The 24,196-nt window shown below is 50.7% G+C and overlaps 1 protein-coding gene and 1 pseudogene across 1 annotated transcript in view; both read right to left on the bottom strand.

The window, feature by feature from the left end:
• Positions 1-24,196, bottom strand: part of LOC100337897 (uncharacterized protein C3orf20) — a 77,124-nt gene that overhangs the window by 5,625 nt on the left and 47,303 nt on the right. The window contains exons 13-16 of the mRNA XM_070051051.1: positions 22,840-22,947; positions 21,621-21,763; positions 18,779-18,919; positions 12,013-12,162 (exon numbers count right to left, since the gene is read on the bottom strand). Of these exons, the coding sequence (XP_069907152.1) occupies positions 12,013-12,162; positions 18,779-18,919; positions 21,621-21,763; positions 22,840-22,947 (542 nt within the window). The remainder of the gene's footprint in view (positions 1-12,012; positions 12,163-18,778; positions 18,920-21,620; positions 21,764-22,839; positions 22,948-24,196) is intronic.
• On the bottom strand, positions 6,962-8,230 carry LOC100344910 (glyceraldehyde-3-phosphate dehydrogenase pseudogene; annotated as a pseudogene).

Below are 24,196 nucleotides of genomic sequence, written 5' to 3'. Positions count from 1 at the left end.
AACTGCTTTTTCCTGCAGCTAAATTTAAAAGGACCTGAGCTTGGAAACAGTGCACTGGGCTGGCCTTACTGTGGGGGCAAAGGCGGGGAGGCTGGAGCCTGCAGCAGTCCCGCCCCACCACACACACACAGGAGGGTCTGCAGCACTGTCTTCATCCGAATCCCCCAAACCACTCTTTGAGCTCTCTGGGCCGTGGTCGCAGACATCTGCGGAGGTTGAGGGACTGTGGCTGAAGCAGCCTCGGGGGGCCCAGGTACTGTCCCAGATCAGGGGAGCAGACAGGTCCAGGAGTCCACTAGGGGCTGGACTCACAGGGGAAGGAGGGATTCCCCTGAGAAGGGAAGGCACAGTGGCCAGGCGGGGGTGAGCTCCCACCACTGGAGGCTGCAAGTCCACCAACCAGGGCAGCCAATGAGGCCCTGGCAGGCGAGGGCAAGAAGCAGCACAAAGAAGGCCCTTCTGGGCTCCTGCGGTGGGGCCACCACCCCAGCTGGCGAGGAGGGGCTGGCCCTTCTGCAGCAGCAGCTGTGGAGGTTTCGGCAGCCTGGGCCCCTCTGTCCACTCCAGCCTGGCCTGTGGCTGTGGACACGTGTTGATCAAAATTCTGTGGACTTGACTCCAGGCTCTGCCTCTGACTTGCTGTGGGATCTCACAGACGTCTTTGCCTCTCTGTGCTTCAAACCAGGCAGGACAAGAAGCACCCATGGGGCTGTTAGGCAGAGTAAGTGAGCTAGTAGCTGCACAGTGTTTAGAACAGAGCCTTGACCTTCGTAGTAAGATGAGGTTATGAGTGAGAGGCTCCAAGGAGAAGCCCTCGCCTCTGTGTCAGAAGTGTTAAGCACTTCTTGGGGCTCTTGCTGGGGTCAGATTTAAGCCCCTGGGGGGAAGCAGTAAATCTCCAGTGCATGGGGACCTGACTCTGTCCCCACAGGCTGTGCATGTGGCCCACATTTCAGAAGAGGCATGGTCCTGAGGTCCCATCCCTCTGTTTGCCCCGTTTCTCCTGCCTACTCCTTCCCAGGCGGCTCTTTGGTGGAGCTTAGGGTCCAGTCCAGCATCCACTGCCATCGCATTATGCTGGATGAGCCACACATTTGCTAAGTGACCTCAGCTGGCACTGACATCTGTGGGCACTGACATCTACTGGAGCCCACATCATAGGGATGCCGCGACGTGTGGCTACAGGGATCTGGGGCCATGATGTGGAAAGCCCTGGCAGAAAGAGAGCAAAACATGCTGCTGTTTCCAAGACCTGAGGACTCATGGTGTGAGATAAGGAGACAGATGTGGCCTGTGGCCAGTATAGACGCCCCCCAGTGGACTGGGAACCAGGGCCACCAGGAAGCAGTTTTCAGAACCTGACCAAGCTGGGCGGGACCATTTCTGGATCCACCTGCTCCCAGTGGCTCCGTGAGAAAGCGTGAGGACAAGAAGGAAGAGCCAAGCAAGCACAGCAAGGGCCCCCCCAGCAAGAAGATCGACACGAGCTAAGCCTCACAACACCCGCAGACATGCTACCCAAGGGTTTCCGCAACATCACGACACTTAGCCCCGCCTGCTCATTCACTGGACATCTTTCATTCAACCCATTCACACATTTCAACTTAGATGTATTTTAAAAGGGTACTTCTGGTCAGGGCCATGGTGTACTACAAACTCAAGGTCACTGTAAAATAGGCTGGATGGCAAGCCACACTGCTGAATTCTAGTTGAACACTGTCACCTGCAGGAGGCCCTGAGCTTGAGACTCTCTCCCTCCAGTCAGAGGGAGGTTTGCACATCAAAGACATACTAGAGGAGCCAGCATTGTGGCACAGTGCTGGTTTGAGTCCCTGGAAGCTTGGCTTCTAGTCCAGATCCCTGCAAATGCGCAGGGGAAGGCAGCAGAGGAGGGCCCAAGTACTTGGTCCCTGACTTCAGCCTAGCCCAGTGCTGGCTGTTGCAGCCATCTGGAGGAGTGAATCAGTGATTCAAAAATCTCTCTGCATCTCTCTCTCTCTCTCTCTCTCTCTCTCTGTCACTCTGGCTTGCAAATAAATAAATAAATCTTTAAAAAAGAGGCACTACAGGCAGGGAAGCATCCACCAGAGACAGGCATGTGGGAGGCTGGGCAGAGAATGGGGGGCGTTTGCAGCTAGTGACGTAGTTGAAAGCATTCCTTGAAGATACCAGTGAGGTGAGGATTGCTACCGTCCTGGAGAGAGACCGCTTCCTCCTCACCTGTCCCTCAGAGTAACCTGGGGAAGGGATGGACCTCAGGCTCAGGCTCTCAGAGGGGGTGCCATCATTTCTGACACCTCCATGTCAGCTGACAGGCCTACCTGGGGTCCTTTTCCTCATTCTTCTCCATCCAAACCCTACTGGCTCGATCCTCATAACACATGAACATCCATCTTGGTCCCAATCTTAGTCGGCAGTCAGACAGCCTGTTCAAACCCAGCTGGCCACGTCCCTCCTCATTCAGGGTGAAAGCCAAAGTCCTTCCAGCAACCCAGCCCTGGCTCTGCTACCTCTCTGAACTCGCCTGGCCCCCAGCCTCCAGCTCCACTCCACTCCATGGGGCCCTCACTGTCTTTCAGTCCTCCATGTGTGCTTATACTCCAGGACCTTTGCATGAAAAACTCTTCCTCAGACATTCACATGGCTCCTCCCTTGCCTCTTCAGGGCTTTGTTCAAAGGTCACCTACTCAGGGAGGCTCTCTGTGCTTCATTTACCCAACAGCACTTGTCACTGTGGACACTGCACATTTTCCTGACTGGGCTTGGTATCTCTCTCTCCCCATTGAGGGGTTTTGCTTGTTGGTGTCCATGGCTGTTGCCTGGCAGAAGCCACACACTAGGGGTCAACACAAATGTGTTGAATGGCAGGAGGAAGAGGGCCTCCTGCTGCCCAGGACACTAGCTGCCCCCACTGTGGCCAGCCCAGCCTCATCCCGACTCAGCTCCAGGGACAGCCTCTTGGGGACAAAGCAGGGCCTGTCATGTCTGACTTGGGGCTGGTGGTTAGAGAGCCATGGGGAGCTGGGTGGCCTCGTTGGAATGGCCTGGCCTCAGGCCTCTACCCATCGAGGAATCAGGAATGGACTGTGGTGGCTCCAAGAGGTTGGTGGAGGCCACCAGCCCTGCTTGTGTTCCTGGGTAGATTTGCCACTGGCCCAGGGCTAGCCCCATGTTTCCTGGCTTCTGGCATTAGACCAGAGTTCTCACCCTGGATGGTGGGTGCTCTTCTCTGTGCAATGGTTTTCTAGGAGTATCCGCCTTCTAGGCCTGCTGGGAGGTTTCAATGACATGGGCCACATGGAGTGACTAGGTAGCCACTGGGCCCTGGGGCAGAGACAGAACTCATGGCAGCCTTAGGGAGCCTCTTGTTCACAGGGCTTACGTGAGGGACTTCAGGCAGAGTCTGTTCTAGAACAGAGACCTCTTTTGGAGTCAGGGTCTTGTGCTGCCTCCTAAGACTGAGGCAAATGATGTGAGATGAGCCCCAGGAGCAAGTGCGTTGGAGCCCATGTGGGGCGAGGGGAGAAATGAGCTTTGCTGCGGATGTTGGAGTCCTTTCTGGGGCATGCAGGGCTCAGTCAGCTCCTAGGTCAGTGATGATCAAAGCCAAAGGCCCTGTGGCCATCCCTTCCCCACCCTTCCTCCCAGTCTGCCTCCCTTCCTACTAATACACATCCAATTGGTCACATAGTAATTCAACAAACACCCACTGGAGACTTTCTGTGTGCCAGAAGCTGGGGTATCATTGACAGCTGAAGCCCAGGCTTTGCCTGGAGGAGTCTAGAGACAGTAGGGAAGGCCAGGGTAGATGGGAGGAGGGGGCTGTGGAACCCCACAGGGCTCAGAGGAGACATCTCCCTGACACTTGAATTATGAGGTGATTGACGTAAGCTAGGTAAAAGCACAGGGAGAAAGAGGAGCTGTGAAAGAGCATTCGCCAAGGCAGTGGGGAGCCATGGAAGATGGTGAGCAGGGGCAATCCAGGGCCAGATGGCTTTAAAGGGGGGGCAGGTGGAAGCAAGGAGCAGGCGAGTGTGGCTGTCTAAGTGAGAAGTGATACAGGCTGACCCAGGGCAGGGCAGCGGGGAAGAAAGACGGCCTGAGGGCTGTAGAGGGGGCCAAATCACTCCCCTTGTCAGAACCATGCTGGACCCCCAATTCATGCTGAGGCAAGTACCCATGGCCCAGGAAGCTTCCTGGCTCCAGCTTCCAGGGTCAAGGGACTCATGTGGGGAACACAGCTCCACGAACCGAGGGCACAGTGGGGCACAGGCAGCCTGGATGCTGAGGAGAGCAGTGGATTCTGGGTTGCCACGTGACTTAGTTCATTGTGCTACTATAGCAAAATACCCGATACTGGGAACTTCATAATGAAAAGAACTTAATCTGTCATAGTCTGAAGGTAAGGACGGCCCAAATCAAGGTGCCTCAGCATCAGCTGACTGGTGAGGGCTGCTTCCTGCTTCCAAGATGGTCCCTTCACACTTGCATCCTCACACAGCAAACGATAGAAGGACAAGTGGCTGGACACTGTGGGGGTAAGGGGCAGGGGCTCTGTCTAGGCTTTAATCCCAAGTGCAAGGGGAGGAGCCCTCCGGACAGAACCTCGGTGAAATGTCATGTCTCTTCAAACCATCACCTTGGCTACTAACTTTCAACATCTGCATCTTAGAGGGACACATTTAAATCTCTGCCCCTGTTCTCCTCCCATTCCAGGTAGCTTCCAGCGCCCACTGCCAATTGCCATGGAGATATGGGACTGGGTCCCACAGCGTCAAGAACCTTAGTTTGGCATTTGAGCCTCATCTAGTCGAATCCACTTTCAAATCATGTCTTTCACTGTGTCTCTCTTCTAGCCAAACACAGCCCCCAGCTGCTGGCCTCCGACCCTCTGCTGCAGCTGCACAGCCCGCCTGTGATGTTCTCGCTCTGCCTGACCTCGGCTGGCGACAGCCTCTCTGATTCCTGCCTCTCGCTGCCGCTTCCTCCCACCTCTGGAGCAGCAAAGACCCATGTCTGAATTCCTGGGGAAGGTCATTACTTTTTATTTTTCTGACGCTCCCCTCTTCCCCCTTTCTCCCTTTCTTCCTCATTCTCTTTCCCCATTTCCTGTGTTTTCCTTTCAGTCTCAAGCACAAGATTTCTAATCCAAGGACTTGCGTTCAAACTCTGGCACTGCTGTTCTACTGTGGGACTCTGGGCAGCTGACGGGACATTTTGGTAGCTCAGTGGAGAGAATGGAGGGCTGATGTTATCCGAATTCAGCACTTACTCTACAGCTATAGTAATCAAGACAGTGTGGCATCTGGCAAAAGCAAACAGATCCACAATGTGTTGTCAGTTCATCTTTGACGAGGAAGCAAAGGCGGTAGAACACAAAAATTAGAGCCTTTGCTACTAATGCTGCTGGAATAACTGGACACCTGTGTGTGAAAAAATCAGTCTAGACACAGACCTTCCATCCTTAACAAAGATCCACGCAGAATGGGTCATTCACCAGAAAAGCATCACACAAGTCTATGCGACTCCTAGAAGATGGGGCCAGAGGAAGTCTAGATGACCCTGGTCTGGGGGATGACTTTCGGGATACAGCACCAAAAGAAAGATCCTGGGAAGAAATCACTGATGAGCTGGACTTCACTAAAATGAAAACCCATGTGAGCAGAATAAGACGCACCACAGGCTGGCAGGAAACTGACAGGCGACACCTCTAATAAAGGACTGCTACAAAAATACACAAAGAATGCTTAAAACAAACAGCAAGAATGCAAATCGATTAAAAAATGCACAAAGGGTCTGAACCACACCAAAGAAGACACATAGATGGCAAAAAGCATATGAAAAGGCACTCAATATAATCTGTCATTATGAAAGTGCAAATTAAAACACATGAAAGGGGTGGGTGTTTTGTGCAAGGTTAAGAAAACACTTTGGGGAGCCTGAACCTCTATCAGAGTGCCTTGGTTCAAGTCCTAGACCTACTTTTTCCTTTAAAAAAATTTTTTTTATTAATATAAAAAGAACAGATTTCATAGGTACAATTCTAGGATAACCATACTTCCCACCCTTCCTCTCTCCCTCCCTCAATCTTCCTCCTTTTTTCCTATCTTTGTTTTCTTTATTCTTGCACTGGACCTACTTCTGATTATAGCTTCCTGTTAATGTACAACCTGAGAGGCAGCAGGTGATGGTTTGAGTAGATGGGTCCCCGCCACCCGCGTGGGAGACCAAGATGGAGCTCTGGGCTACTGGCTTTGGCCTGGCCCAGCCCTGGGTGCTGAGAGCATTTGGGGAGTGAACCAGTAGATAGTCTGCTGGTCTGTCTCTCTGCCTTTCAAATACATAAAAATTTAAAAAGCCAAATGAAGTACCACTACACATTTATTAGAATGGCTGAAATCCACAACACTGGCAACACCGAATGCTTAGAAGGATGTGGTACAACAGGAACTCTTATTTGTTACATATGAAAATACAGCCACTTGGAAAAACAGCATCACCTTTTCCTATAAAATTAAACACACTTTCACCATATGGCCCAGAAATTATGCTGTTAGCATTTCCCCAAACTGGTTGAAAACTATGCTCACACAAAATCTGCACGTGGGTGTGTGTACCAGCTGTCTTCATAACATATATTCATATATAGAAGATTCCAACTACATCACAGCAAGAGGGAACCCTCACATACAGTATGGAAATCAAGGATAGTAAGGTGTCAATCTGGGCTGCCCGATGACAAACAGACAGACTGTGCTGTGTTGCATGTTGACAGTGGCAGAGACACTGTGGGAGCTCTCTGTACCTTCCTCTTAGTTTTGCTGTGAACCTAAAAGTGCTCTGAAAAAAAGTCCATTTTTTTAAACAATTTTTATTTATTTGAGAGGCAGAGTTACAGGCAGACAGAGGGAAAGACAGAGAGAAAAAAGGTAATGTCTTTTTTTTTTTTTTTGGGTGCAGAAGACTTTATTGATGGTTTCATGACAAGGTAGGGCTCCCTAAGCCCCTCCCCTCCTCCAGGGGGTCTGGGATGGAAACTGTGAAGAGGGGCAGATTCTCAGCGTGGTGGGGACTGAGTGGGGGCAGGGACTCCCCAGCGGCTGAGGGCCTCTCGTCCTCCTCTGATGCTCTCGCTGGGGCCGGTGGTTTGAGGGCTCTTACTCCTTGGAGGCCATGTGGACCATGAGGTCCACCACCCTGTTGCTGTAGCCAAATTCGTTGTCGTACCAGGAAATGAGCTTCACAAAGTGGTCATTGAGGGCAATGCCAGTCCCAGCATCGAAGGTGGAGGAGTGGGTGTCACTGTTGAAGTCGCAGGAGACAACCTGGTCCTCGGTGTAGCCCAGGATGCCCTTCAGGGGGCCCTCGGACGCCTGCTTCACCACCTTCTTGATGTCGTCATACTTAGCAGCTTTCTCCAGGCGGCAGGTCAGGTCCACGACAGACACGTTGGGGGTGGGCACACGGAAGGCCATGCCAGTGAGTTTCCCGTTCAGCTCGGGGATGACCTTGCCCACAGCCTTGGCAGCGCCAGTGGAGGCAGGGATGATGTTCTGGGCGGCCCCGCAGCCGTCACGCCACAGCTTCCCAGAGGGCCCATCCACGGTCTTCTGGGTGGCGGTGATGGCATGCACCGTGGTCATGAGCCCTTCCACAATGCCGAAGTGGTCGTGGATGACCTTGGCCAGGGGGGCTAAGCAGTTGGTGGTGCAGGATGCGTTGCTGACAATCTTGAGAGAGTTGTCATACTTCTCGTGGTTCACGCCCATCACAAACATGGGGGCATCGGCGGAGGGGGCAGAGATGATGACCCTTTTGGCTCCGCCCTTCAAATGAGCCCCGGCCTTCTCCATGGTGGTGAAGACGCCAGTGGATTCCACCACGTACTGGGCACCAGCATCACCCCACTTGATGTTGGCGGGATCTCGCTCCTGGAAGATGGTGATGGCCTTCCCGTTGATGACCAGCTTCCCGTTCTCAGCCTTGACCGTGCCATGGAACTTGCCGTGGGTGGAATCATACTGGAACATGTAGACCATGTAGTGGAGGTCAATGAATGGATCATTGATGGCGACAACATCCACTTTGCCAGAGTTAAAAGCAGCCCTGGTGACCAGGCGCCCAATGCGGCCAAATCCGTTCACTCCGACCTTCACCATCGTGTCTCGGGGACGCGCTTGCACTGCACGAGAAGAAGCGGCTGCCTGTCGAACGGGGCGGAGCAGAGAGCCTATTTTTTTTTTAAGTGACAAGAATGACAACCCCTTCTACTTGAAGCTAGGGTCAAGCCTGAATCAGGGCCTGTGAGGTAGGTCCTAGGACAGCCTCATAAAGAGGTCACTAATTTGCAGAACACAGGAACCACAAGATGGGGCAGTCACCCTCGAAATATGGCTCACTTGCAGGCTCTTCAGGCGTAAAAAAGAGAAGGCATTGGGAACTCCTCCTCCCGAAACTGGAAGAGGCGTGGCAAGATTCAGGCCAGGCAATCAAAATCTCCCTTTTCCCGGTAACCAACTCTGACTCCCCAACTTGTGCTAACATGTGACCAGACTGACCAATCATAGTTCTCTATCCCCTTGGCAACAGTGACTGGTCCAGAGAGTAACCAATCAGAGTTGTCACTTTCCAGAAACAGAGCAGGCACTCCTTTCATTGAAGAAGTTAAGCTAGGTGGCCACATCCAGGCACCATGAGACTCTGCAGAGGGATGAAAACCAGGAAATAAGTTATCTCCCCTCATTACAGGTAGGTAAACAGGATCCCCCCGCCCCAGTCTCCAGGGGTGGCAGTGATGCCTTCTGGAAGTAGCTCCTGCAGGCCCTATCTGCCCATCAGCTTAGCCCCCTCTTAGCACTTTCCTGGCCTTACCTAGGACATGGTCCCCAACAACTGGTTACTTGTCTGGGCCTTGGGGCCCCTGGCCTCAGTTTCCCCCTCAAAGAAGGCAGTGGCTGTAAATGTGCCTGCTCCAGGTCCCAGTGTTTGCTAGGAGTGCGGGGTGAGCTGGGCCAAGGGTAGTGAGAATTTCCTTCCTCTTTGCCTCACAAAGAAAAGCCCCTTAGTCTCACTCTGAGGATTTACCTAGAGGCTCTGCCCCCAGCTTGGTGGCACCGCTCATTAAGTCACTCTGCCCACTGCCCCTTGCTTTTTCAACAATTCATTTCCACTGCAGGAAAATTTTTGGAATCAGAGTCAAAAAACCACTAAACCTTGGAGAGGGGGAAGAAAGAACTAGGAATCCACTCCCATCCCTCTTACTGGTGGGAAAGCTGAGGACCAAGGGGCTGTCTAGTCTGGGCAGGCATGTGCCTGCTCCAAGTCTCAGTTTCCCTATCTGTAAAGGAAGCTGCCAGGCTCCCATGACCCCTTGATGCACTTTCCAGGAAGAAGCTGGGAGCAGAAAGAGCAAAGGTTTACTGTCAGGTGGGAGATTTTTGCACCCACACCCAGCCGGTAACTGGCCAAATGGTCTCTTGCAGGCTGTGGAGCTTCCCAGGGCCTGTTTTCTCCTCTGAAAAATGAAGGTGGTTAATCCGGCTAGTCCCAGGGGAAGGACTTCACACAGTACCTAACAAGACAAGTGTCTGTCTAATAAAGGGCACCTATTATCGTTGGGTTGTTAGAAATTACAAGAACACATATTCTAGGGATTCTCATAATTATCTAGGTCTTAACTATGTACAAATAGTTAAGGAGTGGGCTCTTGGAGCTGGCATTGCAGCATAGTGGGTTGTAGATTTGAATCCTGGCTGCTCCACTTCCAAATCCAGCTCTCTGCTAATGTTCATGGGAAAGTGGTAGGGGATGACCCAAGTGCTTGGGCCCCTACACCCATGTGGTTGACCTGGAAGAAGTGCCAGGCCACGGCTTCTGCTTCGCCCAGCTCCAGCAGTTACAGCCATTTGGGGAGTGAACCAGTGGATAAAAGATCCCTTTCTCTCTCTATGTCTCTCCCTATTAATCTCTAACTCTGCCTTTCAAATAAATAAACATATCTTTTAGAAATAAAAAGAAAAACAAACACAAAGAACTGGGCACTGGAGCCACACCTTCTGGATTTAAATCTCAACCCTATCATGCACCAGCTCTATATTGAGAGATATCTTTGGGTCACAATTTAAACATTTTTATTTATTTATTTGAAAATAAGAAGGACAAAGAGGGAGAAATTGAAACAGAGAGATCTGCAATCTACTGGTTCACTTCCCAAATGTTTGCAATAGCCAGGGTAGGGCCAGGCCAAAGCCAGGACCTCAGATTGAACTCAGTCTGGGTCTCCCAGGTGAGTGGCAGGAACCTAAGTACTTGAGCCAAAATTTGATGCCTCCCAGGGTTCCATGCTTCCATTTAACTGTCTGTAATTTATGAGATGACAATTTACCCCATACGGTTTGTTTTTTGCTAACATATCATACAACTCACCCATTTAAAGGGTACACTGCAGTGGTTATTAGTATGGTCACAGGGCTGTACAATCATTTCTTGAGTTATTTGTTATGTGCACTTGTATTATAATGCCCAGTGACATGCACCTACTGTGTTCCAGTAGCTCCTCAACAATACACTGAGAGATAGGTGTATGTAACCCTGTTTTACAGATGAAGAAACTGAGGCAGAGAAAGGAAGTGAGTTCCCAAGATCACTCTGCCATACATGGACAGTACTGGAGTCTAAAGCTTGCACCTGCACAGAGACTGAATGTGAAACTGAAACAAAACCATGACAGAAGTCAAATAGGAGACACACTAGCAAGGGCCTAGGTAGAGGCAGAACACAGCATGAGTGGGGCGAGCAGGGGTCCCTCTGAAGTGCTGAGACTGACCACACAGAGTCCTGGAAAACTAGCCTTCCAGGAGGAGGGAATGGCTACGCAAAGCCCCTGAGATTGGGATGAATCTTGGAACCCATGACAAAAAGGAGGCCACCACAATGGAGAAAGAAGAGTGAGGAAGCGGGTGGAGGATGGAGGGAGTGAGGCAGGCTCTTGTGCTCTTGTTTCCTGAAAGCAGCAAGGCAGTTGCCAGGACATGGAGTCTGGATCAGGTCCTGCTCCATGACAGACAGACTGCAGAGTCACAGGCCAGGCCTGGTCCCCTCCATCTCCCCCATTTGAAGACGGGGTGATGATGTGGGAGGCACTGACATGGCACCACATAACCAGTTCAGGTAAGGTCAATGCCTGGATGCTGCAGGAGGACGGGAGGTACTGTTTCCTCATGGTTGACCTCTGTGAGGGCCAGGCTCTGCTACCCTGTCACTACCAAGTCCCCAGGCCTGGCCTGTAGTGGCTACACATTGCACGTCGGTGATTGGCTGACCAGGGGTCCAACACCTGTGAGGAGCAGCTGTGGGTGGGGTGAGGATAGCAGGCAGTGGAAGCTGGAGGGGTTTGTGCTCGTGCAGACTTGCCTCTCCGAACTCTTTCTGTTTCTTTTCCTCTTGGACCCCTACCTACTAATTCGCTATAAGCAGTGCCCTTGTTAAAGCTATACCAGGAATCTGTGTTGTAAGCAGGTCCTGGACCCAGCCTCCAACCCAGGGGCTTTCAAGCTTTTGTGACTGCTCTCCCAAGGAAGAAATACATTCCACACAGGCCGGCGCCGTGGCTCACTAGGCTAATCCTCCGCCTAGTGGCGCCGGCACACCGGGTTCTAGTCCCAGTTGGGGCGCCGGATTCTGTCCCGGTTGCCCCTCTTCCAGGCCAGCTCTCTGCTGTGGCCAGGGAGTGCAGTGGAGGATGGCCCAGGTGCTTGGGCCCTGCACCCCATGGGAGACCAGGAAAAGCACCTGGCTCCTGGTTCCTGCCATCGGATCAGCGCGGTGCGCTGGCCGCAGCGCGCCGGCCACGGCGGCCATTGGAGGGTGAACCAACGGCAAAGGAAGACCTTTCTCTCTGTCTCTCTCTCTCACGGTCCACTCTGCCTGTCAAAAAAATTAAAAAAATTAAAAAAAAAAAGAAAAGAAATACATTCCACACAGTGAAGACAAAAAGCAAAAGCCAGCACTCACATGTTCACTCGTTCTCTGAGCGCCCTTCCAGTGTGATTCCTCCCCTGGTAGAGAAGCAAACGGAAGCCCTGCTTAGAGAACACGTCCGAGGTCATGTGGCTGGGCAGGGGCTCCAGATCCCGCATTTTGAACCACAACATTCCTGAGTGGCTGAAATAGAGGTGGTCATTTTATTACATGCAAGGTGCCCTGTTTTCTTTTCCATTTCTCTTTTTCAAAATGCAGGTCAGGACCTACTAAATGGGTCATTTGAAACACCCCGCCCAGCCCATGCAGGATATGCTCTCTGAGACACAGAGTGCCTGGGACACCTCCACTGGCACACCCCTACCATCCAGCACCCTCGCCCCTACCCCAGCTCTCCTCCCAGCTCCCACTCTGTTTCCCCTCCCTCCAACCCCATTGTGCTGGCTGTACGAATGACTCAATCTCTCTCCCACATGTGAGCTGACAGCACCTAGGCAGCCAGGAGTCCCCAGTGGCTGTTAGACCCGTGGAAGTGGGAGAGAACTAGGAAGAGGGGCCTGCTCCAGTCTTGCAGGCACACTCAGTCATTACGATGCAGCCAGTGGTGGAACCTTGGCCTGGAGGGCTTTATTTCCTAGGCCTGGAGCTGGAGGGCGGGGGAGAGATGCTCACAGATAGGGAGATGCTGCTGCTGTGTCCTGGCAGGCAGCCAAGCTCCTTAACCCTTGCAGGAGTGCAGACTGAAAGGCAACAGGCAGGTGGCTGGGCTTTGCTGTGGTGGAGGGTGACAATGGGGGAAGACGAATCATTTTATCGATAGTTATTCTTACTCATGTTTACTGAGTGTGTGCTAAATCCCTTCTCTGCATAGTCAGTTTGAATCAACCCAATAACCCTGGGAGGTTATTGTCATTGTCCCATTTGACAGACAAGGAAGTGGAGGTCCAGAGACCAAAGAGGCTCACTCATTATTTCAAGGCATGTGTGGGAGGGTGAATGTCAGGAGAAGCAGGTTTTGTTTGGGAAAGGGAGTGATCCTTGAGGATCCTGGGTGAGGGGGTCTCAGCAACTTGGACTTACTGTACAATCTCGTGACCATGGGTAGACAACCTGGGCTCCCAGTGAGCCTTTCGGGCAATCTCTTTGTCCTGCCTCTGTCCTTCCTGGAACTGAGTCTTTTATGTTAGGAATCACATCTTGTTCTCAAACAGCCCCCTTGTCACTGTGCCTACCACCTGGGCTGTTGCATCTCATTGTGAGAAAATGGCCGTATAGGATGCACTTGCATCCAGCTCACTGCCAAGTCTACATTAGTTCTAGTGGTTTGTCTATTGATTCTATCTGCTTTCCTAGAACAATGATTAAATCATCTGAGAACAGTGACATTTCACCTCAGATTCTCTCTTATTTATTTTCTTAAAAAAAAAAGATTTATTTGAAAGTCAAAGTTGAGAGAGAGAGAGAAAGAGAGAGAGAGAGAGAATGAATATCTTCCATCTGCTGGTTTACTCCCCAAATGTCTACAGTGGCCAGAGCTGACCTAGGCCAAAGTCAAGAGCCAGAAACTTCATCTGGTTCTCCCATATGGGTGTCAGGTACCCAAGAACTTGCGCTATCTTCCACTGCTTTTCCCAGGCCATTATCAGCAGGGACTGGATTGGAAGTAGAGCAGCCAGGACACAAACTGGATCCCATATAAGATGCCAGCATCACAGGCAGTGGCTTTCCATGCTGTGCCACAATGCTGACCCCTCTTTTTCTCACTAAATGTTTATTTGTTTGTTTGTTTATTTATTTATTTATTTTCAACTACTTGAAAGGCAAAGCAAAAGCAAAAGCAAGAGCAAGACAGAGAGAGAATCTTCATATTCCGATTCACTCTCCAAATGCCCAGAACGCTAGGTTGGGCTAGGCTGAAGCCAGGTGCCTAGAACTCCTTCCAGGTCTCTCATGTGGGTGCCAGGGGCCCAAGCACTTGAGTCATTATGTGCTACCTGCCAGAACACCTAAGTAGGAAGATGGATCAGAAGCAGAGCAGCTGGGACTCCAATGGCACTCTGTAATGCAGGTGCCCCAAGCAGCGGCTTAATCTGCTGCATCACAATGCCCACCCCTTTTAGTTTTTCTTGATTCCTAGTAAATGTACTTAAGCTATGAACTTTCTTTTTTATTTTTTATTTTTTGACAGGCAGAGTGGACAGTGAAAGAGAGAGACAGAGAGAAAGGTCTTCCTTTACCGTTGGTTCACCCTCCAATGGCCACTGCGGCCAGCGTACTGCAGCTGGTGCACCATGCTGATCCGAAGCCGGGAGCCAGGTGCTTCTCCTGGTCTCCCATGCGGGTGCAGGGGCCCAAGCACTTGGGCCATCCTCCACTGCACTCCCTGGCCACAGCAGAGAGCTGGCCTGGAAGGGGGGCAACTGGGACAGAATCCGGTGCCCCAACTGGGACTAGAACCCGGTGTGCCAGCGCCGCAAGGCGGAGGATTAGCCTATTGAGCCGCGGCGCCGACCATGAACTTTCTTTCAAATACTGCTTTAGTTCTGTCCCACAGATTCTGACATGTAGATTCTGACATTTTCCTTAGGATTTCAATTTTAATCTAAGGCCTGCTGAGTACTGTTTCTTAGTATCCATGAACTAATAAGTAAGGCATTTTTAAAATTTATCACTCTATTTTATTCTTTTTGGAGAATATAATCTGTAAATTCATTTTAAATTTAATGAGGTTTCTTCTATGGCATAATCTGAGGCATATTTCTGAGAAATTCATATATATTCCCATTCTTTTTTTTGCTTTTGCCACTCTGTGGCACCTTTCTCTATCCTGCCTATTGGTTGGCTTTAATTATATTCTGCCAGCTATTGGGCTTGCTATCTCAAGCTTTGAAGGTTTATGTGTGCCTGGGGTATTTTCCTACTCCATTATTTTCTATTTATGTGTTTTTCTATTTTGAATGACTCAAGACACAATCAGGTCTTCCAAATATATATATCTCCAATTTGAGAATTTCTCTCTTGTCAATATTTTAATAGTTTTATTGAGCTGTAATTCATATATCACATAGTTTACTCCTTTAAAGTGTAAAATTCAATTATTTTAGTATATGTGCAGAGTTGTACACCATCACTACTAACTTTATTTATTTATTTATTTTTGACAGGCAGAGTGGACAGTGAGAGAGAGACAGAGAGAGACCACTAACTTTAGAACATTTTCATACTATTCCAAAGAACCTTGGTATCCACTAAAAATCACTCCCATTTCTCTCTCCTTCCTGTCAGAGGCAAGCATTAAGTTAGTTTTGGTCTAGAGATTTGCCTATTTTGGAGTTTTCATATAAGCTGAATCATATAATTTGTAACTATTTTCCTTGACTTAGCATAATATTTTCAAAGTTTATCTATGTTTTTAGCAAATATCAGAACTTTATTTACTTTTAATTGCCAAATAACATTCTCCTTTATGGAAACATGACAATTTATTAATCTGTTCATTAGCTGATAAACATTTGAGTTTTTTCTACTTTGTGACTATTGTGATTAATGCCTCAATGAACATTCATGTACAAGTTTTTGTATGTGAGAGTCTCCATCTTTTGATTGGTAAGTTTAACCAGTTTACATTTATTTTGCTAAATCTTATAATGTCATTTTTTTTCCATTTACTTTTTACCCTTTTTTTTTGGTCTCTACTTGTTTTCTGTTGGCTAGATAGTGTATGAATGGGTGGTTGAAAAGCTATATATTTGGGGGTTGGTGCTGTGGCATAATAGGGTAAGCCTCTGCCTGCGGCGCCAGCATCCCCTATGGACACTGATTCATGTCTTGTCTGCTCCTCTTCTGATACAGCTCCCTGCTTATGACCTGAAAAATCAGCAGAAGATGGCTCAAGTGCTTTGGCCCCTGCACTTACAAGGGAGACCTAGAAGATGCTCTTAGCTCCTAGCTTCAGATTAGCTCAGCTCCTGCTGTTGCAGGGTGGCCATCTGGGGAATGAACCAGAGGATGGAAGATTTTTCTCTGTGTCTCACCCTCTCTCTGTCTATAACTCTGCCTTTCAAATAAATAAAAAATCTTTAAAAAATAAAAGTTATATATTCTGTTATATATTCTTACAGTGGTTACATTAATTTAAGAGCCATTTTATGTCTATCTATTATTTTTTTTATCTTAGTGGTAAGCATCCTAGCAAAGTTTAATGAAGAGATTACACCTGACAGACCAAGCAGGTATTTCAGTAAAGAAGAGAGAGCCCAGTCTGCATTCAGACTGGAGTTTTTATGGATGTGGGGTATGGGCCCTCTTTCTTCTCCCCTTCTACCCTTTCTGGAATATTGCTGGGTGGAGGGCTTTCTGGGTGTGGAATGCCTCTCAAAACTTCACAGTAGTCTCCTTGGTGGAGGGTAGATGAGATGTCCCCAGACTTTTGATATGTAAATGCTGATTTGCTTCCAACTATGCCCATTTATTATTGATTCTTACACTCATCAATATCTGCTTTTCCTCCTAACAAGTAAAATACTTCATCATACTGCCACGTTGCTGTAATTTCTCTACTCTACAATTTACTTTATACTTTCAGTTCTTTAAAACTATTACTGGGGCCAGCACTGTGGCGCAGCAGGTAAAGCCGCTGCCTGCAGTGCTGGCATCCCGGTGTGAGTCCTGGCTGCTCCATTTCTGATCCAGTTCTCCGCTATGGTCTGGGAATACGGTGAAAGGTAGTCCAAGTCCTTAGGCCCCTGCATCCATGTGGGAGAACCGGAAGGAGCTCTTGGCTCCTGGCTTGGGATCGGCTCAGCTCCAGCCATTGTGGCTAACTGCGGGGGTGAGCCAGTGAATAGAAGACCTCTCTCTCTCTCTCTCTGCCTCTCCTATTCTCTCTCTGTGTAACTCTGACTTTCAAATAAATAAATCTAAAAAAACTACTACTATATTCTTCTTGCATCTATTGTTGGTATGAAAAATCTGATGTTAGCCTAATGTGGTGGTCTGTTCCTCTCTGGCATCCTTGATTTTTCAAGATTTCAAAGAAGGGAGTTTGCACCCTGCTGCTCAACCTGGCTCCTTATTCTGTTCATATAAGCAGGGTGACTTTGTTAAGACTTCCCGTCTTCCAAAGTATTTTACTATCTTAAATTTCTATTAGCAATGGATTAGAGTTCTAGTTGCTACACATACTTTCCAGCACTTGGTATTTAGTTCAATAAATTTGTTTTTCAGCCATTCTAATAGATATCTAGTAGCAGCTCACTCGTGCTTTTAATTTGCATGTGTCTTTTTTTTTTTACCAGCTATAGATTTGCTTTTGCTAAATATCTATTGAAATATTTAGTGAATAGGATTTCTGGGGTGGGTGTTGTGGCACAGTTTGATCCCATCAGAGGCTCTCCCTGGGGTCACATGTCACTGATCTTGGCCCCTTGGAGTGGGATATTTGTTCCCTGAGGAGAGGGAGGTCTTGGGCTGACTTAACTGTCCACAGAGTAAGCTCTGGGTTGGGAAACCAAGGGCTTAGCCTGGCAGAAGGCTGTTGGGGACCAATGGCTCTGTAGGAGCCAGATGGAGTCAGGCCTGCCCCAGCCAACCAGAGCCTCACCCAGACGCGAGAGGCAGCTTGCTGGTTTATTATATAGAAGTCAAGGCTCAGAGGGAGAGGACGGAGGACTGGGGACCCAGGGATGGCCTGGGCATGGGGATGGGTTCAGCAACCACCAGGGCTGGTGTACTTCCTTTAGTCGTGTTTCTTTCACAAAGTCAACTTCTTACTGCCTTTCTGCCTTTCTTGAGTTTGCTGAGAGGACGCATCTCCATGTCAAGTTGTTTTGCCCTAAATATCAAAACAGAGAGAAGCATGCACTGGAGAGTGCTTGAGAAGCACTGAACTGGAGCTCTGGCCAGGTGGGCACTGCCTTCTGCCTTAGCACAGGTGAAGCTGTGTGGGTATTGCTACAACCTGGGGACAGAGTGGCACGATGACTTTTCTACAGGCTCATAGCTCTGCTTTCCTGACTTCCAGGGAAACACATGATATTCATATCCTACTACCACCCAATTACTAGACTTCTGACAGAGCCAGAAAGTGACCTGTAGAAAGACACCACGCACATTTCCACCTTTCTCAGGTGGATGGGTATGGGTTGTGGAGTTTTGCTATCAAGTATATAAAAGGTCTCAATTCCGGGCCGGCGCCGCGGCTCACTAGGCTAATCCTCCGCCTAGCGGCGCCGGCACACCGGGTTCTAGTCCCGGTCGGGGCGCCGGATTCTGTCCCGGTTGCCCCTCTTCCAGGCCAGCCCTCTGCTGTGGCCAGGGAGTGCAGTGGAGGATGGCCCAGGTGCTTGGGCCCTGCACCCCATGGGAGACCAGGAAAAGCACCTGGCTCCTGGCTCCTGCCATCGGATCAGCGCGGTGCGCCGGCCGCAGCGTGCCAGCCGCGGCGGCCATTGGAGGGTGAACCAACAGCAAAGGAAGACCTTTCTCTCTGTCTCTCTCTCTCACTGTCCACTCTGCCTGTAAAAAAAAAAAAAAAAAAAAAAAAAAAAAAAAAAAAAAAGGTCTCAATTCCAAACCCCATGCCCCAGACTACTGCCCACAGCTCTAGGGAAAAGCCTGGATGCCCAACTAAAACATGTAGATAAAAGCCAGCCAGATGTCAGGCAGTGATCCAAGTCTAAGGGAGAAGTGATGTGCTCAAGGCCACATTGACTCATGGGAACCTTGCTGACCTGTGGCAGAGCCATGGGCCTGCTGTGAGCAATGCCTACGATCCCCATCCCAGGTTGTGGCAACCTACTTTTTCTCTACTTCCGAGGTGGATTCCTTCTCTAACTCTTCCTCTCCCATGACCAGCGAAGAGAAGCTTCCATCAAAATCATCCGACATGGTTCTCTTGGCTGACCCAGAACTCTCCGGGCTCAGGACAGAAGCTGAAGGACTGCAGGGGAGGCAGAGTAGGGAAGGCACTGCTCAGCAGAGGCAGAATCACAAGGGCTCCCGTGCAGTAGGCTGGTCAACAGCCAAGTACACAGAACTCATCCTCCAGAGCACAGGACAGGGAAGGGAGAGTCTGACCACCCTGGGGACCTAGGGACCCACAGGAGCTCAGCTTCCCTGGCTTCTCACCAAGGATGGATTGGTCCTCACTCCTGTGCCAGCTACACCTGTACGCCCAACACTGACAGCGGGAAATGCCCAAGCTGGGGTGCAAGGGCTGGGGAAATTGAGCAAAGGAGAGAGAACAAGAGGTTAGGGAGTTACGTCATCACGAATCCAGTTGTGGGCTGGACATGGCCCTCCAAGTCCAATGGTGAAGTTCTTACCCTCAGGACCCCAGAACGGCACCTGATTTCAGAGTTATTGGCCATGTAATTTATTAAGATGAGGTCATACTGGAGTGGGGCTAGCCTCTAATGCAATCTACTAGCATGGTATTTTTAGGGAAAGGTGGACAGAGACACTCATGCAGGGAGATACCACAGAAAGACTGGCGTTGAGCTCAGGCCAAGGAGCTACCAGAAACCCAAAGAGCCCTGGGACACACACCTTTACAGGGACCATGACCCTGCCCCAAAGTTCCTCTCAGATTTCCGGCCTCAGAGCTGTGTCTGAGCCTCTTAGCTAGGGGTAGCTTATGTCCCAACTTTTTGGGCTGCTACAACAAAATATCATAGACTGTAGCTCATGCTGACCTCATGTTTCTTAGTGTTGGCAGCGGGGAGTCCATCAGCAGGGTGCCGGCAGACTGGGTATCTGGAGAGGGCAATCTTCCAGGTTCATGGTCACAGTCTTGCTCTCTGGGGCCTCTCTCATCAGGGCACTAATCCCATTGATGATGGCTCCACCCTCATGGCCTAATCCCTCCCAAAGGCCCATCACCTCTATCGCCAGCTTGGCAGTGAGGATGTCAACTCACGCACCGTGAGGGACACAAACATTCAGAACACAGCGCTTGCGGCGGTGGCCCTAGTGAATTCTTAGCAAGCCCCCTCCTGCATCTGCACTGTGCCCCACGCTCTGCAGTAGTTTACTCTTTATGTGTCCATGTTCCTGGAGGGAACTGCGATGCAGGGAGCACAGGAAAATCTTTTGTCCCCATTTCACCGACAAAGGCGGGAAGCCCAGAGAGGTGAGGGGGCGTGTTCAGGGTCACATAGCTCAGTGTCAGAGACAAGACTGTCTCATTCCCTCACTGCCTGCCTTTCGATCATATTACTAATGCCCACTATGTTCCTGACCCATCCTAGCCCTGCTCCTGAGGAGCGTGCATCTGCAGGAGGGCTGAGAAGCTGGGAGGAGACATGCCATCCCTGCACCACAGACCTGGTGTGGCACTGCAGTGACCGGGCTGGGCTGGGCTGGGCTGGGCGTGGACACATTGCCCAGGACAAGGCCCCTCCTGCAGACGCTGACAGCTAGAGACAGTGTGGTAGGGGCTGTGGTGAAGAGCTTCCCCTCCGATTTGCAGAATGCTAGAGAGTATGTAAAGCCTTTGCTTTTGGCTACATAAGATTCAGCTCACAAAGCCGTTGGGAAAGCACACAGGCTCTCCCGCACCACACCGTCTTTTATGGGTCTCATTCCAGTCTGTACTGTACTCCACAGTTCACAGAGCACAGGAAAGGTATCAGGAGCTCTGGGCTCCTTGAGTGCAGAGACCTATGATCACCTCACTAGGGTTGGGCCAAGGAGGTGCTCAATAGGTTCACATCACTTGGTCAAAAAGCCTGAGCTCAGAAATCAGGGGCACACTCAAAGCAGCACGTCCTTTCCCAGGGCCTGAGTTCGTGCCATGAATGACCTTGACCATGTGGTTCAACTGGCACACCCGGCATAAGCAGGCATGGCAGTACATAGAAGGTGGGGCTGAGGGCCGGCGCTGCAGCTCACTAGGCTAATCCTCCACCTAGTGGTGTCGGCACACCGGGTTCTAGTCCCGGTCGGGGCACTGGATTCTGTCCCGGTTGCCCCTCTTCCAGGCCAGCTCTCTGCTATGGCCCGGGAATGCAGTGGAGGATGGTCCAAGTCCCTGGGCCCTGCACCCCATGGGAGACCAGGAGAAGCACCTGGCTCCTGGCTTCGGATCAGCGTGTGCGCCGGCCGCAGCGCGCCAGCTGCGGTGGCCACTGGAGGGTGACCCAACGGCAAAGGAAGACCTTTCTCTCTGTCTCTCTCTCTCACTGTCCACTCTGCCTGTCAAAAAAAAAAAAAAAAAAAAAAAAAAAAGAGAGAGAGAGAGAGAGAGAGAAGGTGGGGCTGAAGTGCAGCTTAGGTTCCTGCCCATACATCCCCTCTCTTCTCAATATCCCAGCAGACACTGGCACGGTGGTACTGTTCCCAGCTCCCTTTCTCCAAGACAGCTCTTTGTCCAAACTTGTGTCCCAAAGAAACCCACAATTTGGCTTCATGCTCTCCTGGCCACTGCCTGCTCCCCTCCTCCTGGGGCACCTGCTGTGTTCTCTTGCTGCAGCTCTTCCCACAGGTGCAGCACGTGGAGGCTTGGCTCCCCAGCTCTGCTCCCTGCTCACTTCATGCCTTTGTCCACCTGCTACCCCCACAGGGCCCATCCCACAGCTGGAGTCTGCTGTCCACCCAGCCCTTCCCTGTGCCTGCCTTTCATTCGGCCTCTCCTGTCTCACCTGAATTTGTAGTTGTCTGGGAGGAAGTAGCCCATCTTGCCATCCTGTTGTGTGCGGGTGATCTGTTTGAGCAGATTCTGCTTGCTCAGGCCATATCCATTGAACACATGGCCCCCGAAGAGGAGCTTCCCCCCAGAAAACATCTGTGCACAGACAGGAGGAGCACATTAGCATTGCAACATGGACTGAAGGACAGCTGAGTTCTTTATCTCTGGAGGACAATGCCACTCTCCTCACAGGCCTGGGTGAGCATGTTGGTCTTTGGTGGCTGGGGAAGGAGGACTGCCCTCGCTAAGCCACCCAGGCAGGTGTGCCTGAGCCTGGTCTCTCACCTAGGCCCCCAGACCAGAGGGCAGCCCCACTGGCCTGGACTTTGTTCCCCGTTGGGCCAACATGTTCCAATGCCATCTCACATCTAGACCCTTCCACACTGCTGGGCCCAGAAAGGCGTCTTCCCTGTTCAGAGAGCTCCCGCCCACCTGCCTGCAGCTGTCTGCCTGCTGTGTCCCCACCCACTTATCTGGATGCAGTGTTCAGTTCATCCCATGGTATGGGGGCCCTTTGAGGGGAGGGTTCTTATACCTCTTCAAATATTTCTGTGCAAGGATATTCATCACAGTAAGTTCGCCATGTACTGCCCCCTCCAAAGGGACATAACTTCGATGTTTAACAAGAGCAGTGAGAAAGAGAAAGGAAATGATGGGCTTTATGGTAGTTAAAGTTAGGTGTTATATACTAGTGGGGGGTGGGAGAAATGCTCACATGATTTTAATTTACCAACCAGGATTCCAAGTGTACATACAGAAGGCTGGCGTGGACCAGTGGGTGCCTAGGACGTTTGTTCATGATTGCTAGATTAATAGATGAGACTAGATGATACAACGGTGTCATTATTTTCTACATAGAATTTTTCAAGTTTTATATAATAAACCAATTTTCCAAAGTGATTTTAAAACAAACAGATGATGAGAATTTGACTGAATGGGTTAAGCATCAGCTGTCTCTTCAGTCTCCTGGGACAGGGATGTGTGGGCTCCCGCTGGGCTAGCAGCTGGGTGACTCTGTTCTTCTGCTCTCTGTGCCTCAGCCTGGAGGGGGAGACTCCTGCAGGGTGCTCGCTCCCCTCTCCTTCCTCCCACATCTGTGTCCTGCAGGGGCGAGGCCTGCTGAGACAGTGGCAGGCACTTGGGTGGTGTGTCCCCACAGGGCCCCGACTCACCAAAACCATGCCCTGCACCACAGCATGCTTCTTCACCAGCAGGGGCGGCACCTCCTGCAGGGGGCTGTCCAGGTCATACTGCAGCAGGCGGTAGGGGTCATGCCGGCACTGCCGAGACACCAGTGTGGCAGTCATGAGCATGCACTTGGGTGACTGCGTTCTTGGCTGGGCTGGGACATCTCCCCATCCCACTCCTGCTCACGGGCCCTTCAGGTCCTGCACACACACCTCCCAGCACGAGCCCCAGAGGACGTCCCGTGGCTCAGCTTAGAGCCATCCCAGGAGGAAGGCTGGTGCCCAGATGATGGCTCCCCATGTGACACTCACTATCCTGGTTCTGTGGGGCTCACAGAATGTGACAGTTCCTCGTGCTTGCCCTGGGATAAGTCCTTCAGAGTTTCGAAGATGGAAACCTCTTCCCATAAAGGAGTCCACAGTTGGCTAGCCACTGGACCCTCCCAGTCACTAAATCCAGCGTGAGCATCTGAACAGAGCCCAGTTCTCATGAGCAAAGCTGGCTTCCCCCTGCCTCCATTTCGGTGCTTTGGGCCCACCAATATGGCTAACGTGCTATCTTTGAGTTTATCTGCCTTTTGTTTCCAGGTGACTCCAGCTACTTCTGTCACAGTGTGAGCTGTGAAATCCACAACTCTTCAGAATCTTGCTAGCAAGAAATGGTTTTGCCTTAATAGTGGAACCCTGGTCCTTTGGAAATCTACACTACCCTGTCTGTCCTCACAACCTGTTGCCCACTGCTTCAGTTGTTCAACCACCTTGGGTCAGATCTTGCCCCCATTCCTGCTGCTCAGAGCTGGGCTATTACTGCTCAGGGATAATTAGAGTGAACAATGGATAGCCCCAAGAAACCTAAAGTCACCTTAAGTTCCCACCATGTAGGGATTATCCATGTCCTTACACAGATAGGCACGAAGGACGTGCTCAATGAATGGTCGCTGAATTGGACTCAGTAGGAAGTTGACTCCAGAAAGTAACTGTGACTTTGATTATATGGAACTAAGGAAAAGGCTCATCGTTAACTCTGTGTCATCGTGGAGTGAGCCAGGGCCTGGGCTCCAGCTGCCTAACTGGAAGGGATTAAAAATCTGAGTTCCAAGTCCTGGCTAGAGTGGGCTCAAGGGTGGGCATGTGGGGTTCAAGGAAGCGACACTGCTTAGAGGAAGGGATGTGCCAGTGTGCCTGGGTTAGGACTGGTCCTCAGCCTGTGCTAAGATTGTTGGAAAGGACTGCCAACTCAGAGGACGATAAGGGCTGAGACTGCCAACACCAGTAGGTGGGACTGGGTTCCATGGGAGACTTCCTTGGGACTTCACTAACGGTGAACTGGGGCCTCCAGTAG

This window comes from Oryctolagus cuniculus, chromosome 10, assembly GCF_964237555.1.
Source record: "Oryctolagus cuniculus chromosome 10, mOryCun1.1, whole genome shotgun sequence".
Classification (NCBI taxonomy): Eukaryota; Metazoa; Chordata; class Mammalia; order Lagomorpha; family Leporidae; genus Oryctolagus; species Oryctolagus cuniculus.
This window is presented reverse-complemented; position numbering and strand designations above follow the sequence as displayed.